We start from the raw sequence: 18415 nt of genomic DNA on the forward strand, positions 1-18415 counted from the left end.
GGCTAAAGGTTAACACAGTGGCTTCATTCTACTTCGTCTGGGTCGTGCCTAACTTTGGAGTGGAAAAATGTGCTAGGAACAGTGGTTGGATATTCTTGAAATTCTTTGACATCAGATTCAGCCAAGGTGAAGTATGGGGTCTCTGAGAGAACAGTTGGAGTTAGGAAGATGTGAGAATATACAGTAGAACACACACAAACATGCATGCATGCATGCGCGCGCGTGTGCGCACACACACACACACACACACACACACACACAGAGAGAGAGAGAGAGAGAGAGAGAGAGAAAGAGAGAGAGGAGTAATTTTTCTATGCCAACAGCATTCTTACCTTGCATTGTTAGTAACATCAAACTATTAAGAAAAGAATTATACAGCTTTTCTTACAGTAACAGTGAGTTGCAGGGGCAACTGAGACATGAGTTTGCAGATAGTATGGTAGGAAATTACTTTAAATTATTAACTAACAATGCCAGTGCTTCACAGAAATTATTTTAAATGAAACAAAGCTTTGGGGGTAGTGTGTGTATCAGATGAACAAGTCATTTCCTAGCCTCATATCCAGCCCATCCAGGCTTGCAGCAAAGGACCACAGATCTTCTCTTGTGTGTTCCTCCAACACTGTAATCGTCAACTGCAGGAGAAACTTCGGGGACTCTACTTTTCAGGACTGTCAAGGGAAAGCTTAAAAAGTTTGCAGGCAGCCTGTCTGGAGCCATGATTGACATCTCTGTTTAGAAGCCAGTTCACCCTAAGATGATAGCAGTTCCTGAAATCTGGAGCTGTGGGGTTGGGTGTCTGTACGTGTGGTTCAGGAAGGATAGCTCCAGAAGCCAGGAGGCTCAATCTGTTCCTATGTCCAATCTACTGACTGTAGTGTCCACCAATCTCACCTGTAAAACTGAGGTAACATTTCACAGAATGTCAGGGAAAATCAATGTTAAAGCTTGAAAACTGCTTGGCAGAAATTGAAGACTTCCTCCACAACATGTGAGAAGATAATATGACAACTAACTAAAATAACAGATGGCCCAGACATGGGAAATAAAAAAAAAGCTTTCTATGGGAAAGCTATAAGTACAGGTTTGCTTATTCTATTGGCTATGTATGCTTTCTCTTGCACAGAGGAAATACAATCTAAACATTAGGCCAGGTATGGTGGCGCACACCTTTAATCCTAGCACTTGGGAGGCAGAGGCAGATGGGTCTCTGTAGGCCAGCCTGATCTCTACAGTTAACTTCCAGGCCAGCCAGGGCCATATAATGAGAACTTGAGTAAAAAAATGCTTAAATAAATAAATATTACATGGATATTGCATACTATTCCATGACTGACTATAACATCAATTATTAAAATATATTTCATGCTATCATGTTTTTAATTTTTATTCTTCAAATCAAGTAATAACTGATGGCATTATACAAGAGAAAGAACTACTTTACAGAACAAAATTAACTCATTTCACATACTGAAAATAATAATGTTTAAAAGCGCTGAGTAAGTATCCTATAAGTATCACAATGTAAATATCCGTTTGGTACATTTAAGATGTCTTCACAGGAGTGAAGACATTTACTGACGTCACTAAATTCATCTGGAGCCGTTGGGTTTAGTTTGCTCAGCAAGCTGCTACTGAAGTTATAATTTTGGGTTCTCACTCTGTCCAAGCCAGCTGCTCAGGGCAAAAAAGAAAAAGTGCACAAATGCCTCTTTATTTTACAGACAATTTAAAAGAAGAATCAAGAGAGGGAGACTTCCAGCATGGCCAGTATTAGCAGCAAAGCACTTAACAGCAGATGCTTTTTGCCTTCCTATAAGTGGATGTAAGAGTAGGGAATTTGGCCGCACTAAAAACAGGTTTTCCCTTCATTGAGGATCCTACTAGTAATGTCTTAAGTGACAGGTGTGACTTTGTCATTCAGGGGTTCTCCTGGAAGCCCCCTCCCTATACAGGTTAGTGTTTTTTTTCTTTTTTTTTCCACCAATTAGATACAAGTTGAAGTCATCTGGGAAGAGGGACCCTCAACTGAGAAAAAACTTCCATCAGATGGGTGGACAAGCTTGTAGGGCTTTTTCTTGATTAATGATTGATATGGGAGGACGTAGACCACTGTGGGTGATGCCATCCCTAGACAGGTGGCCCTGGATGGTTTAATCCAGGAGGCAGCATCCCACCCACGGTCTTTGTCCTGTCTCCAGGCTCCTGTCCTAACCCTTCACGATGGACCATAAGCTGTAAGCTGAAATAAACCCTTTCCCCCAAGTTGCTTGTGGGCCTGGTGTTTCTCATAGCAATAGAAAGCTAACCAGGACAGCCCCTGATAGTTTATGCTAACAATGTGACTCATAGGCACCCTTCCCTAATGCATGCTGAGATGACTCAGAGCAGATGGAGGCTGGCCATACCAGAAAGGCTACAGTTATTATGTTGTGGAGTCTTTGGGCCACATAATAGCAAGCATGGACTCCAGGGTAGAGAGGGACTGGAGACTATCAACTCATAGTTCAATCAATTATTACCACGTAACGAGGCCTCACTAATGTCATACCTAAGCCAGAGTGATCTTCCGCAGTTGGCAGTACTGTCATACACTGAGGCTAGAAGCAACTTCATGCTCGGACCTCTCTCCGATGTTCCTGGCATCTCGCTTCCCCTAGCTGTAACTAACCTGTATCCTTTCACATCGATAAAACTATCACCACAAGTGTTGTATTCCCCTGAGGTCTGTGAGCCACTATGGTGGGTCTAGGCAGAGGGAGGTCACAGAGAACCTCGGTTGTGTATACAGCTTGTCCGCAGTGATGATGGCCCTGGGGGCTCCCAAACTTAGTGTAGCTGGTGTTGAAGGAGAAGGGATTTTTTGGTGGCTCTGAAGTTTGGGAGCTCAGTGCCGCTGTTGTCAGAGTGCAGGGTAGACCCCGCAGTCTGGCTGGACGACTGTGACTCCACACTTGGCTGGATGTGGTGGGAAACAGCTGGAATTCCAGCAGGTGGGATGGAAGCCAACAGTATGGGGCCAGTCTTGGCTCCATAGCGAATCTGAGATCAGTCTGGGCTGCATGAAAGCATCTTTAAAAAAAAAAAAAAAAAAAAAGAACAAAAGAAAAAAAAAAACACCTCCAAACCTAACTCATCACTGGGACACATGTACCAGGTACCCTAAATGAACCATTCTGAATAGAGAAAAAGAGAAGGACCTCTGGGTGCTTAGCTCTTTGTCACTGTCTCATGCCCCGTACCCCATACCCTGCACCCCGCACCCCACCCACCACAGCCCACACCGCTTCCATGCCCCTGTACTCCTGAAGCAACAGCCGTGAGACAGCCATCAGGTAAGAACACCTTTGACACAGCCACACTGAGGCAGGACAGAGAGGCAGGGAAAATGACAGGACCATGAGGGAGGCAGGAAAGGAGCCCTTCACCCTGGAGTCTGATTGAAGCAAGAATTCCAGCCCAACTCACATTTGGTGTGAAGGCTAACAGAGAAATGACATTCCTTTCACATAGAGGTATTTTATGTTAAAATAACAATGGACCGTGCTTAAGAACCTTGAGTAGGGTTTTCCAAGAAGTAGCCCGGGAATCGTAAACAAAACTGTTCACAATGTTTACAGTACAGACATCCTACCTCCTGGCATCCCTGTGATCTAGACCCTGACTTATAAACTGTAAACCTGCCACTGCTGCCCAAGAACTGCCCAGTAATCTCTCTTAAGGCCAGTACCACTCTTTCAAGATCGTGGCTTCAAACCCACCCAAAGCATATACCTGACAGTGAAATGAGACACAAGTCCACAACCACGGACTGCATATTTCTTTCTGAGCAGCTTCCTTTTAATCTTCCTGTCCTTTTTTTTTAATTAAGAGATTTTCAATTTATTTTACATATCAACCACAGATTCCCCTGTCCTCCTTCATCCCACCCTCCAGCCTTCCCCCCAATCCACCCTCCATTCCCACCTCCTCAAAGACAAGGTCTTCCCTGGGGAGTCATCAGAGCCTGGTACATTCAGTTGAGGCAGGTCCAAGCCCCTCCTTCCTGCACCAAGGCTGTGCAAAGTGTCTCACTATAGGCCCTAAGTTCCAAAAGCCAGCTCATGCACTAGGGACAGGTCCTGGTCCCACTGCCTGGGGGCCCCCTAAATAGTTGAAGCTAAACTTCCTGTCCAATCTTTATTAACCACCAATTCCTGCTGCACACTGGCTAGTCCTGAAATATTATTATTTTTTTTTCAAGCCAGGAAACCCAGTCTGGCCCGAATCCCTAAAAGACTAGAACTCCTCAGGCTGCTGAGGGTGAAGAGTGGAGCTGTGCCTCTTGCCTCTGTTCCTCACACCACTAACAGCCTGATGGTTTTACGTTTAGGAGTAAATGCAGGGTGCTGAGAACTTTAAGAAACTGACCTGGGTGCCCGGCACAGCTGCAGCTCCAAAGGGCGGTCTCATCATGGGCTGTGCAAACATGACCGGCTGCTGAGGCATCATGGTCATGCCTGTCCCTGCAGGAGGCTGCAAAGGAAGGAAGAGTCAGAGCAGGTCTGGGAGCCGTGAGTGCATAACCAGACATGCATACCACCTCTGACATGCTTTGGACAATTTCTGCGAAAACCACACAGGTAGAAACTGTGATTTATTATGTAACCTTGGACTCTGGGTGTCGAGGCTGTCAGATGGGGAGAAAGTCCCCGAGCTGTGCGTATAAACCTGGCTGGCCATGGGGCATCCTCATTCCAATCAGGGGTTGTGTATTCATCTCCTGTTGGAGTGATTCTTGAGGAGACAAAAGCTAACTTCCTTAAGCAGGATGGCCCTAAAAATGTGCCGATGATAAGGTGCAGAGTGAAAAGCCCCCGTATAGAAAGGGTTGTTTTTTGATGACTGAGCTAAAGTATGTAGTAAGTATCATCCCCCCCCCAATGATACAACAACGTGCTGTAATTTGATGGCAATATATGTATACACAGCGTAACTGCTTCCCCACTTCCTGGCTAGGCTGGTTGAGGCCCAAAGTAGATGATTTAAGCTGTTGTTTCCTTTACTGTATTTCCTGTAGGAGTAACTGTTCGTTTGAACACTTGTAAAGATGTCAGGAGCGTCAACTACAGGTTTTTGGCACATCACTCACCATTCCAAATCCTGCTCCAGGTTGCCCAACAGATGGGGCCCCGGCACCCGGAGGAACTGAGCTGGTTGGAGGAACAGTGCCCTGCTGCACACGCATGCCCACAGAACCACACAGAACAGATTAAAAAAGAAACAACATATCATGGTTTTAAAATGATAGGCTGCAATTTTAAAATGTGTGCATTTCAAATGTGTGCATTTCAAGCACTCTTAAACATCCCTTCTAAAATTTAAAAGCTGACTAGCACCACAGCAATGGTTTGAGGTTCACTTCTGCCTTCCTGTTTATTTTCAACCCTCCCCCTGCCCACCCCATTCTCACTGTGAAAGAACGGGACTGCAGTGAGCCATCTCCTCCCACCATTCTATCCTTGGGCATGCAGCAGAGGGTCAGACACTGGAACGACAGACAGACTTAGACAGGCAGCGGTGTGCCCAAGGGTGGAATATGGAATACTGTAAGTGGGCTTGGGAACAGTGGCTTTCCTAGTTTTTCTATAAAAAATAAAAGGATGATACAGTAGAAATGAATATCTATTAAACCTTATGGAAAGGATAATGGTCTAGTTTCAAGTTTAAAATTGGTGAGCTGAAAAAAAAAATGATCTTAAAATAAACTATTACCGGATAGAAAACAACCTGTCTTAGTTGGGTTTCTATTGCTCTGATAAATACCATGACAAAAAGCAACGTGGGAGAGAAAAGTGTATTTCAGCCCACAGCTTAGAGCCCATCCTGAAGTAAAATCAGGGCAGGAACCTGGAGGCAGCAAGCGAGGTAGAGGCCAAGGAGGAGTACTGCTTATTGGCTTGCTCCTCACGGCTTGTTCAGCCTACTTTCTTAGACCATTCAGGACCACTAGTCCAGAAGTGGCGCTGCCCACAGTAAGCTGGTCCCTTCCCATATAAACCATCAATGAAGAAAATGCACCACAGGCCAGTCTGGCGAGGGTATTTTGTCAATTGAGATTCTGGCTTTTAAAAAAGGCTCTGGTTTGTGTCAAGCTGACATGAAATTGGTCAGCACACTTCATCCTTTCGGATAAGAAAAAAAAGTTTTCATTTCTTATTTAGCCTATCAGGAGATTTTGGCAGGAAATATGATAAAATGGTATTACAATTCATGATAGGGAATGTGCTGGAAAATTATTTCTACAATTTTACAAATAAATCAGAAACATAAATACTACTATTAGGACTATTGCAATCACAAGGTATTTAAGTGTAGGTTGTAATCATTATCACATGCAAAGTCCATAGATTTGCATTTCATTGAATTTTGCATCTTGCTTTTATCACTTCAGTGTGAACAGGGTTGTACAATGTTAATAGTCAAGTTAAGCAGAACATACTTTCTCTGTAGACTTGAACATTGATAAATTGTTCATACCACCCTGGCCTCACTGTCACGTACCTGTGGAACACCTGCTGACCATGTGGCTGGAGTGACTTTCGGTTGCCAGTTGGCTCCACCAGTCAACTTTTTCTCCCCAGCATTCCACTGGAGATCTCCCCTGAAGGGCAAGTGTGAAAAACAGACAAAATACAAAATTCAGAGGGAAAAAATGGCATATGGATTCCTAGATTCTTTTGCTTGGGTTTAGAAGTAATCTGTTGGAACCTGGTGGTGATAAGGGTATAGACTAAAACTTACAGAGGAGTCTTAGGTACCTAATATGTACCTAAAAGCACAAAAGCTTTTAAAATAAAACAAATGAGTGTTTTGAATTCAGTGACAACAGGAATTTCATGTCACTTACAACAGAAAAATATGCCAAAAAATTCAACTAAATTCTTTATTCATAATAAAAACTCCAAATAATATACCATCAATCTGGACACCTATCTTGTTGAATTTATACTTTTAATTATGTGTTATATTCATATATCTGTGTGTGGGTATGTACATCTGAGTCCAGGAGGCCAGAGGTGTTAGATTCTCTGGAGCTGAGGTTACAGGGAGTTGGGAACTGTCTGTTATTTGTGCCAGGAACAGAACTCAGGTCCTCTGTTAGAGCAATTTGTGCTCCTGGCCTCTGAGCCATCTCTCCAGCCCTATAACTTCTTGAATTTCAAATGCACTGATGACAGTTTTCTCTGGTCTGGGAAGAGTTCAAGGAGGGCTTCCCACAACTGTATCATGCCTATAACCTGATTTATAATCACTGTGCAGCTCTAACATGCATCCCAGTTTCAATGTCAAAACATACATCTTAGGAAAAGATATACTGTTTATCATTTTTATGACCCAAGAAAGCCTTTTAAAAATCAACATTAGCCAGAAATACTAGGCTGAATCTTAAAGTTATTAAAATACTCAAAACTATACAGAGAAACCCTGTCTCAAAAAAACTGAAAACTCAAAACTCCATCCCAAAATATTTCCAGACGTAACAATGGCGATCCCAGCCTGAAATAGGTTACTCTTTCTCAAAATGGAGCAATAATTTGGAGATTTCAATAGCCTAACAACTACAATATAAATTGACATGAAAAACAACTTAAATTACCTAGCTTAAGAATGGGAAATAACATACTCCAGCCAATGAAATGTTGAGAAGTCTTGAATAAACACACACAAACATATTGTTAAAAGGAAAGCAGATAATTGAAAACACTTACTTTTTTGTTGTGGTACCAGAAATTCCAAGATCTACAAATGGATAAAAGAAAAAGAATTTAAATCTTTATATTCAGCTTACATTTGACAGTATTTGAGAAACCCAGGACTCACAGGCTTAGAAAAGGTCTGTATTTTTGCCTAGCCATGACTGTATCCAGTTAGATGAAAAAGAAACTATATTAGTAAACAAAGGTAGAATTTTAAATTTTCTTTTACTTCACATCAGCCTCAAGGGTCACATTTAGTGTACACTTGCCCAGAAGATCTGAGATTGCTGTTTAAAAAACGCCTGTTAGGCTGGGGGACTGTGAGCCTGACCAGTGAAGTTATTTCCATGATACAAAACTGTCTCTGATGATAGTTAATAATGACTTTAGACTGTTTACGTGAGATCTTGCTAGACAACTGCCTTCCTTCTGCAAATTGGGAACTTGGGTAGGTGTCAGACAGTGTGTGCCCACATACTGGCAGCCAACCAAATCCCTGGCTGCTCACTCCCTAATGGGCTTCCTCTGGCTGGAACGTCTTCCGCAGCTGTGCACTGGTCTTTTGCTGCTGTGGTGATGCTCAGATGTGAGCTGAACCATGTCCTGGGTTCCAGGAGCCCTGCTAGTGGGCTGTGAATGTGGGAGTGATCTGGGGAATATCTGGCTCAATCATCTAGCCCTCAGTGCACTTCATTTGTCAATTAGGCAAAGATGTATTGAGCTTTAGCTATATCAGGCATTATCCTAGGCACTTGGGATATATCGATAAAGAGAAAAATTCAAGACCCCCCAGGCTGAAGGAACCCACACTCTAAAGGTATGACGCAGATGAGAAACGATGACGTAAGAAAAATAAATGGTACAGGCTGCTAGAAGGGGAGAATGGAGGCGAGGAGTCACACAGTGGAAGGTCTCCTGGAGAAGGTGAGGCTTTCCCAAAGCTGAGCCCTCAGGGCTGAAGGAGCAGGCAGAAAAAATCTCTAGTAAGTGTGGAGCTGATTTGTTAGATGATGATTTTAATATTCAGTTTTTGTATTTTGTTTCTCAGCATTACAAAATAAGCTATATGTATTAACTAAACCAAATAAAGAAATGTTTACACATAATTTTGATCATTAAAAAAAAAAGACTTTATCTTGCTACGTTGCCCAGGCTAGCCTCTTAAGTTGTAGGTTCAAGAAATCCTCTTGTTTCAGTCTTCCAAGTAGCTAAGCTTATAGATAGGTATGTGTTATGACTCCTGGCTAGCCATCATTGTTTTTAAAAGATAAAGAAGTCTCACTTCTAAAAATTTTATTTTCAAGTAGAATATACAGTTTAATCTCTACAGTAAACAATTATAAAGCCAACCAAATATTTATGTTGATCATCTGAAGAAGCAAAAATAGGCAGGTGCTCCACACATACACATGCAGGAATCCCGTTGTGGCAGATGGGAATGCTATGTAGAGGTGTGGGCTTGCTGAAGGCCAGGTCTCTTGGCAAGAAGGCTGGGAGTGAGTAGCATGTAGAAGGCTTACTATGGACAAAGAGGATGGACTGAGTAGACAGGTCTGCAGTGTCGTCTCAGTGGGAGCTTCTGCTAACACTGGAAGTATTTTAAAGCACCTTTTGTGAGATGCAATATCATTCACATACCAGAAAGTCCATCCTGACAGTGGCTAGTTCATGGCTTTAGTCTATTAACAGAGGTATACAGTCACCACTTGTAGCACACTTTTGTTGCCACAAATAAAATCTTGTACCTCCTAGCAGCTACTTTTCTTCCTCCCTTTTTACCTTAGACACTACTACTTCCTGCCTCTTCAAATTTTTCTAGTCTGTACATTTTGTATGAGCAGACTTGCATCACATGTGGTTTTTGTGACTAAATCTGTCACTTAGCCTAACATATTCATGGAATATACTCATGTTGTTCCATGTATCAGTATATCACTCATTTTTCAGTCCAAATGATAGTTCATCATGTATTATTATATTTATACAGCATAAGACATACATATACACATACCTCTTCATTAACCAATGGACTGTATGATAGTTTTCGCCATGAGGCGTCTATAAATGGCAATTCTAAGAGCATCTGTACATGCTTTTGTGTGGACACACATTTTCATTTACTCCATGTACCCAGCAGTAGAACTGGTGAGAGGTTTGGTTCACTCTGTTACCACAGGAGGACTTGCCATGCTTCTTTCCACAGCAGTCATACTGTGCCATGATCTCATCAATAGGGTCTAAAGGTTTCATGGAATGCCAGCATGTGTTCCAATCGGCTTTCCTCATAGGTATCCCTTCTGGATGTGAGTGGTCCCTGTGTCTCCAATTTACACTAACAACATCTGATGATGCTGAAGATCTTTCCCTATACTTAATAGCCATTCAAGTCCTCTGCCAGCTTTTAAGCCCTATTATTCCTATTTTTATTGTTGATTTGCAGAAGTTATTTGCATATTACAGAAGTCCTTTGTAAGAGCTGTGATTAACAATCCTTTCATTCTGGAGCTGCCTTTTCACTTAAAAAATTGTCTTAGACTTTTAAATTGTATTTTATGTGTATTAGTGTTCTGCTTGCATGTTTGCTTGTGAACCATATATGTGTCTGGTAATTGCAGAGGTCCTAAGAGAGCACTGGAACTGGAACTGGAACTGGAACAGACCCACTGGAACTGGAGCCATGGATGGTTGTGAGCTCCCATGTGCATGCTGGGAACTGAACCCAGGTCCTCTGCAAGAGCAACAAGAGCTCTTAGCCTCTCTTTGCACTTTCATCGTTTGTGAATTTTAAAATATTTTGATGAACTTTTAAAAATTCATTTTATTCTTTGTTGCTTACATTTTAAAAAAGTTACATTCATTTTCTGAGTATTTTCCTGCATGTATGTATATATACTATGTGCATTCCTGATGCTCACTGGGGTCAAAAGAGGGTGTTGGATCTCCTGAAACTGAAGGTTTAGATGGGGGTACTATGTGAGTGATGGGAACTCAGCTCTGTTCTACTGCAAGAACAACAAATGCTCTAAACTGCTAAGCCATCTCTCTAGGGCCCTTAGTTGCTTATGTATGTAAAGGACATCATCTAATCCAAGATCACAAAGATTTACTATCAAGTTCTGAGAGTTTGATCGTTTTCTTTAACATTTATTCATTTTGAGTTGATTTTTCGATTGTATAAAGAAGTCCAACTTTATTCCTTTTTCTGAGTCTCTCACATTGTTCCAGTACAAGGTTTTGAAGACTGACTTTTCCCTTATTGGGCCCATCATCTACACTGGCTTGACAACAGATGTGAAGACTTATTCCAGAATCTTGCTTCTATTCTGTTGGTCTACAGCACAGTTCATGGTTGTGTCAGTATCATTTTTTATTAGTTTCTGTACCTTTGCAGAAGTTTTGAAAATCAATGAGTCCTTAGATTTGTTCATATTTTTTCAAGATTGCTCAGTTAGTCCTCCAGTTGGTGAGCTTTTTCCTACCTGAGATAATAGTCACAGGCAGTTGACAAAATGACAGCTGTGTGCTAGAGATAGCCTAGGGACATGGGAGTGAGGTAGCACATTACACACTCACAAAAAGTCATCTCTCAGAGGGATGGGTTTTGGGAAGAAGAAAATAATTAGCAAAGGTCTGCAGAATATCACGAAGGCATTTTTATAGATGTTCAGATCAAGCATAATGAATGGGAAATAAATGTAGATGGGAAGTTAATAAAGAAGTAGGTACAAATGACCTACTAAGCTTTTGATATTGCTTGATATTGTATGATATCCACAAAGGTAAGCCCATATGCCTTGGTGGAAAATAAAAATCCAGAGTTAAAGCAAGGCCAATGTTCATAGAAACTGTCTGTGCTTCCCAGGACTCTATCTCCTCAGATCCAGCTTTACCCATCACATGCCCTTTGGACTTGGCCATTTCTCCAGTCCCTGCTAGGATCTCTACTCCAGTCTTTGCACTGAATTCTTCCACTTCCCACAAACATTCTTCTGACAGCTATGTACTTCACTCCCTACCCTGGGGAGGCTTATTCCCACTTAGTACTCATGATGTAACATAAAGCAGAATTTATCTTAAACTTTACACTGTTCTGTCTTGGCGTTTTGTGAGGGCCATAAGAATAGAAATTTTATCTGTTTTATTCACTGAATCATCTCTAATGCCTGGAAGAACAGCTCTCCTGATCAATAAATACTTGTTGAAAAATGAAACTCAGATACTGTAAATATACTGCATATAGTATAATTCTACTTTCAGATGGTTATGGACTTATATAGAATGCCTCGGTATCTTATCCAGGGAAGGCCAGTGTGTGCTCCTCAGTTTGTTTTTATGATTTAGTGACGTGAGTATTCTTGTAAGACAATGGAATAGCAAGAGCTTACCTTTTAAAGAAAGGCTCGGGGTGAAATGCTAACTATTTTCATTCACTCCTTAATCCACTTACCCATAAGCAAAACCAGAGCAAAAAGATGCAAAGAAACAAAGAATCCAATTCACACATGCTTCAAGTAAATAGAACTACTCACTGCCTACTAAGCTGGCCAGAGATGAGTCAAGATCACTTCCAAGGCCTTTGCTGGCTGCCATTGCAGGACTGGGTGGGACCATTGAGACAGGGGCAGGCTGCCCAGATGGTGCCATGGTCGGCATCAGAAGATCACCTAAACCATCAAACACTGGAAATCAAAGAGACCAGGTTCAGAAAAAATTGAAAAAAAAAAAAAAAGACAAGCGATAGATATTATGCAAAAGACAGTCTTTAATGAAACCATGAAAACACATGAAAAAACATTATTGTAAAAGGAACAACAGAAGTCATATAATTTGTGACCAAGAACACCAAAAAGAACATGTCTACTCAAAAATACATGGAAACGTTAATGACCATGGAGAAAGACCAGGAGGAAGGCTGTATAGTATAATGGACTAGAGAGAGCACAGAGCCAGGCTGTAGCTCTGAGCATCAGGAAATGACACTTCCATTTCCTCATCTGTAAATGGGGACAGGACCACTAACATATGCCTTTGATGTAAGGACCAATGAGGGAATATTTTCCCACGTTTATCACAATGCTTCTTCTGTATAGGCACTCAATAAGTGGTAGCCATTGTTGGTCTAATTAAAATAACCACTAAGCACTTTTTATTCTAAATGGTAGTGATGTGTAGTAAACTATAAATGATTTACCCAAGCTAACCTAAGATGCTTACTCTTAAAGCAATTTGTAATTGGAAAAATATATAATTCTCCACTGACCATTGAAGTTAGCATAAAACAAATGGTGTTCTGTCAGCATCTAGGGATACGTATCAGAAAGAGACTTGTCACATTTTAGAGGTAGTTAATTTAGATTTTCCCTTTCTTTTCGTAGCAATGTTTGGGTTATGCTTTATGGGCATATTTAAAATAAACAGGACTTTAAGGATAGAAGTCAAGAGCCACCACTATTGTCCCTGGTCCCCAGGTGACAAGTACCACTTGTTCAGTTCCTAGAATACAGAAAGACTATTCAAAACACAGGCTCAGAGTATCCATAAGATATTGCTAATATCTTATCTATGTAACAATGTTGGGCTTGCTACATTCTTATAGGAGACTATATGCATCTACTGTAAACACTACTACACAGTCACTCTCAGGTGGGAAAGACAGCATTCAAGTCAGCACTGGCAACAGAAGCAACCAGATTGTCAGGCACGGAATATAGTCGGGGTGTCTCTGAAACACATGTAATTGCCGAAAACTCACCAATTGAAAATTTGTAGGAAGGAGCCAGCATGAGAAGAGTGGAATGGAAGAGGATACAAAGAGAAGGACAGCAGGGTGAAAGGTTAGAAGCGAAGGTACTATTCGTGTCTCAACTTCATAAAACAGAGGGCCATGCAAGCTTCAGAGGGCGTAAAGCAACAGCAGGAGCGGGGTGTGTGTCGGGGGGCGTCCACACACTCAGATGCTGTGCAAAGATTCGCTACAGAGTCTAAGTCCTCCCTTGACCACCGCTAAACCATGTGCATGTGAGCTCGTGCAAAAGAGATGGTGGGTGTGGGAAGAGTTCTGCTAAAATTCAAAAACAGAAACAGAAAGGACAGGAGGTTATTCTTAGCGCTACCAAACGTGTCCTGGAAAGTTTGACTTGAGTTACAGATTGAGAACCACCAACCAGGCTAACAATATCCACCTGTATGTTTCCTACCATCAACACTAACCTTGGGAGGTTGATGCTATAGTATCAGATATAAGGAAGAGGGTTTGAACCATCGATGACTTACCTGATGGATCAAAGGAGCTGCTGCTTGAAGTTGAAGGTGTTGTTCCAAAAGCAGCCTCGAAATTGGGTTGCAGCAGGTTATTCTGAGCTGGGGTTACTGGTGTTGTAGATGGGGCCATGAAGGAACCCCCAAACCCTGATGAAAAAAAGGTCCCAGAAAAATGTCAGCTGAAGATGGGGAAAAGACCATACCAACAGAGTCAGAAAAAGCTTCAGGAATTGAAGAATGATTAGCAATTAGTGAACCCAGCAAGCTTGTTTTGCCAAGAGCTTCTCCAAGGATGTTGATCTATCATGGACGAATGACAGATCCAATTTAACCAGAAACAAGGTAGCTCTGAAACACCAAGCACTAAATATGATGTACACACGAGTGAACCTTGTTAGAACCTGTGGTACCAGAATCTGCTACGATGAAATGCACAAAGCAAAGAAGGGTTAGAATTCAGATAAGTCATCATCACATTGAAACTTTACAATGACAGAAACAGGTAATTACAACATGTTTAGTTGCACACACTGGCTCAGTAACGAAATGTAAATAAAAAAAAATGGGCATCAAATCCTCGATTTCCAAGTTTTAGCCCCATGGCACCACAAAGGGTAGGCAGGCTCTGATCACTGCTCTCAGGTAACAGTCACCGAGGGCATGTCCCATCTGTACTGTGCATCCCTCTGGTCTTCTCTTCGCAGCTCAGCCAGGTGGTCCCTCTGAGTAAACAACCTTGACAGTTACTTCTCTGAAAGCTTTCCCTGGTGTCCCATCACTTTCAGATTCCTTTGTTTCTACAGCCTTCTGGCTCGGATTCTGATTGCTCCCTGTCCCTGCAAACCAGATTGCAGCCAAACTCACAGCCCCTCATGTCATGGGCTTCTGGAAAGAATTCCAGGACGTGCTGCTACCTACTACTGCTAGCTACACTCCATCCCCCATGTCCGTCACTGTCCTCAGCACATGGAGCAGAACTCCACACCACTCCCATCATGTCCTCATCCCTGTGTTCCCCAAGCCCCAACTCCACAGATAGCTTACAGGTTCAGGAGCTGTGTGCCTTTCCCTCCTGTCTTTTCTGTTAATATTTAGCCCAGTTCCTGAAACAGTAAGCTAATGGTTACTGAGTGAATGATGAGGACTTAAAAAATGGCTGAAAATTAATCCGATCTCAAATTAAATATTTATTCTTTGAATTCTGGAAGCAACTAGGTAATTTTCTATTATAAAAGGCTTTGTTTTTACCAGAAGTCTGTTTTTTATTTTTGTTTGTTTGGGTTTTTTGTTTTGTTTTTTTGTTTTTGTTTGTGTTTTTGTTTTGAGACAGAGTCTCACTATTTAGCCCTGGATAATAAGCCTGGAACTCACTAGATAGATGGGACTGACCAACTCATAGAGATCTGCCTGCTTCTGCCTCCTGAGTGCTTTAATTAATTGATTGATTAATTAATTAATTAATCCTGAGGGATTAAAAGCATGCACCACTATACCTGGAAATATTACAAGCAAATTTGTTGCATATGTTTTTAATATTTTATTATTTGACAAATATAGATTTAAATTTGAGTGAAAAAACACCCTGGCTTTTATACAACCATTTTAAAGAAATTACCCATTTCATTTAGCCTTTGTTTTCTGCTTTTATAATACATGCAAATATTCAGTGACATTTTCTTTTTGTTTTTAAAGTTATCCTTAACAGCTTTAAAATCTTTAAAAACTAATTTTAGCATTTCACTCTATCATCTATTTATTGCCTTTCACTTACATGTAAACTTACTCCTTCAAGGAGATGGTACAGTGCTTACCTGCTATCGAGAAAGAAGCTGTGGTTTTGGTCCCTAGGACCACACAAAAACAAAGACAAAAAGAAATCTTAGTTGGTATGAGGTGAGTCGCCTCAGTCTAGTGACCAAGATTCCTTCTGCCTGTAATGATATCTGTGTATCATCTACCGTCTTTATCCTTTATAAAACAATTTGATTATCAACAATAATATGACTAGAAAATTCCTCACAAAATGCAACTTTTTTATGGCTCAAATCCTACTACTAACCTGATCACAGTTTGTGGGTACATATCTCTTATTAGGCTCATTTGTTTCTGTGTTTCAGACAGTTCTTAATGATGTAGCCCTGGGTGCCCTCTATGTAGACGAGGCTGGCCTCAAACTAGCTGGGAACCTCTGTCGTATTTCTGCTTTCTAAATGCTGAAACCACTAGCATGCTCATATCCATTTATTTGGGTTTTTTATTTGTTTGTTTGTTTTGTTTTTTGTTTTTTGAGACAGGGTTTCTCTGTGTAGCTTTGCGCCTTTCCTGGAACTCGCTTTGTAGACCAGGCTGGCCTCAAACTCACAGAGATCCACCTGCCTCTGCCTCCCGAATGCTGGCATTAAAGGCATGCGCCACCACTGCATGGCCATTTATTTGTTTTTTAAAAGATCTTTATTTGCATAGGTGGTGGGCTTGGTAACGATGTCTGCACAAACCAGAGTGCTAGTTCTGCAAGTAGCCATAATGCCATGTCCCAGATATTTGTTCTATTTTATATTCACTAAATAAAGATATTTGGGTAATGTGAAAACTCAGATATCATTGTTAGCTGAATTGCAGATATGATGTTTACTTGTGGAGAGGACTGGGAACAATCACAAGATACAATTATGTTGATACTCTGTAACTAAGAACGCGATTTCCTGATGCTGCCATATTTAATCAATCATAAGAAATGCCTTTTTAAAGTAAAACAGGGAGAAAGTGGCTTCTCAAATTAAACTTTAGAAAAACCAAAAAAATGTCATTTAAAGTTTCTTTTAGCAGGGTATTAGGTGAAAGTGCTGTCTGTGCTAAGAAAACCAGATCTCCCATGACCGAAGTAACTTACAGGAAATGATGTTTTGATTGGGTACTAGACTGAGGTACCCAAACAAACTTGTTTGCATTAGACATTAATTTATTTAAGTAGGAAGCCCAGAGAAACATGAACATTTACGCAATAACTGTTCTTATCAGAGTCCTAAGAAAAGGCAGTGGAAGGAACGGAAAAGTAGAGTGAACAACACATTTAAAAGTACATAGACAGAGGGACGCTTGTCACCCTTCTCTTCTCTATCTCGCTTTAGCAAGAGTTCAGAATGGTCAGGTCCACTGAACAAGTTAAGGGTTTTTTGTTTGTTTGTTTTTTGGTGTGTGTGTGTGTGTGTGTGTGTGTGTGTGTGTGTGTGTGTGTGTGTGTAACATGACCCAAAGTGAGCCTTTTGGGAACAAATCCCTCAGCAGCTGTGACCCTTGGCTCTCCAGGGGTGCTTTGGTTCTTGTGGCATCCCCTAGGATCAAACCCCCTGGCTCTGTCACCAGCCTCTGACTCGGCATCCCATGGGAATGCTTTCTTTTCCCCAAGATCCTTGGCCTCTGCTCCAGGTCCTAGTCTTTAGGTCTTAGTGTTCTAAGCTCCTTTGGAAACAGTATCTCAGCTCAGGTTCTGGCCCTGGAGGGCTCAGTGAGGCACAGTAGACTAAGGACATTGGAATAGACAGTGTGGTCTTGTGACCAGCCTATTGCTTGGTGGGTTTGAACAGTCCTTGTGACAAATCTGGTCTATGGCAGGCCAGCAGATACCCAAGAAAGACTTCTTAGAATTCTTCAGACAGCCAGTACAGTTGATTTTAACCACAACTTCAGGGCCAAAGATTTATAATCAATTATCTCATTTGAAAAGCAGCAGTATCATTTTCACCAAGGAGCTTTGAAACTATGCAATGTTGGTGAACTGAATGTGTTGGTTTAATAAGAGGTAGGAAGTGTCTGGCCAAGTTGAAGTTGCTGGGAAAAGCATCTAGGCCAAGAGGAAAGCCAGGCAGGCTGGCAGGCTTTCTCTCAAGTTAGTGGTAGTTGGGTGTGTGAGGTACACAGTCTTGTGTTACATTTCAGCTTCCAGACAGCTAAGAGGTATCAAAGTGGAGGCCTGGTTCTTCACAGCAGTCACCGTGACAAGACTGGGCAAATGGGAGTATCACACCGGATCAAGGAGCCAGAGGGGCTGTGAAAGAAAAGAAAGAGCCACCCCTGCTAGACAGACTGAAGCCACCAGACAAAATTACTGATGGAAGGAAGGTGAACAGTTCCTGGAGGAAAGATGTGACCATAATGGAAATTAGCACCGATGGCTGGAGGGGTCCATTAAGTTCTACCATTACTCACCAGAAGACTGAGAACACCGGCAGGTTCCCTGACCTGATCCACCTGGCGTCGGGATCCTGTGTTAAATTACTTCTAGGTTGTGAACTATGGTTACATTTGGTCAAAACTGGTCATTCTTTAAGGGCCACATGGTTGACAGGGTTTTTAACTGAGGGGTTCCTAGATTGGGGGGCTTCCTTGTGCTCAGGTGACTCACATTCATTAACTCC

The 18415-nt window shown here is 41.7% G+C and overlaps 1 protein-coding gene across 14 annotated transcripts in view; it reads right to left on the reverse strand.

Moving 5' to 3' along the window:
- Snap91 (synaptosome associated protein 91) overlaps positions 1 to 18415 on the reverse strand; it is a 115584-nt gene that overhangs the window by 3474 nt on the left and 93695 nt on the right. For 10 of the 14 annotated variants that reach the window (XM_037207816.1, XM_028875521.2, XM_028875520.1 and 7 more), the window contains 6 exons: positions 14013 to 14147; positions 12269 to 12418; positions 7752 to 7782; positions 6544 to 6643; positions 5132 to 5215; positions 4411 to 4515 (listed from right to left, as the gene is read on the reverse strand). In XM_037207816.1, the coding sequence (XP_037063711.1) occupies positions 4411 to 4515; positions 5132 to 5215; positions 6544 to 6643; positions 7752 to 7782; positions 12269 to 12418; positions 14013 to 14147 (605 nt within the window). The remainder of the gene's footprint in view (positions 1 to 4410; positions 4516 to 5131; positions 5216 to 6543; positions 6644 to 7751; positions 7783 to 12268; positions 12419 to 14012; positions 14148 to 18415) is intronic. The other 4 variants (XM_028875527.1, XM_028875525.1, XM_037207817.1 and 1 more) reach the window with 2 other exon arrangements.

This window comes from Peromyscus leucopus, chromosome 7 (genome assembly GCF_004664715.2).
Source record: "Peromyscus leucopus breed LL Stock chromosome 7, UCI_PerLeu_2.1, whole genome shotgun sequence".
NCBI lineage: Eukaryota > Metazoa > Chordata > Mammalia > Rodentia > Cricetidae > Peromyscus > Peromyscus leucopus.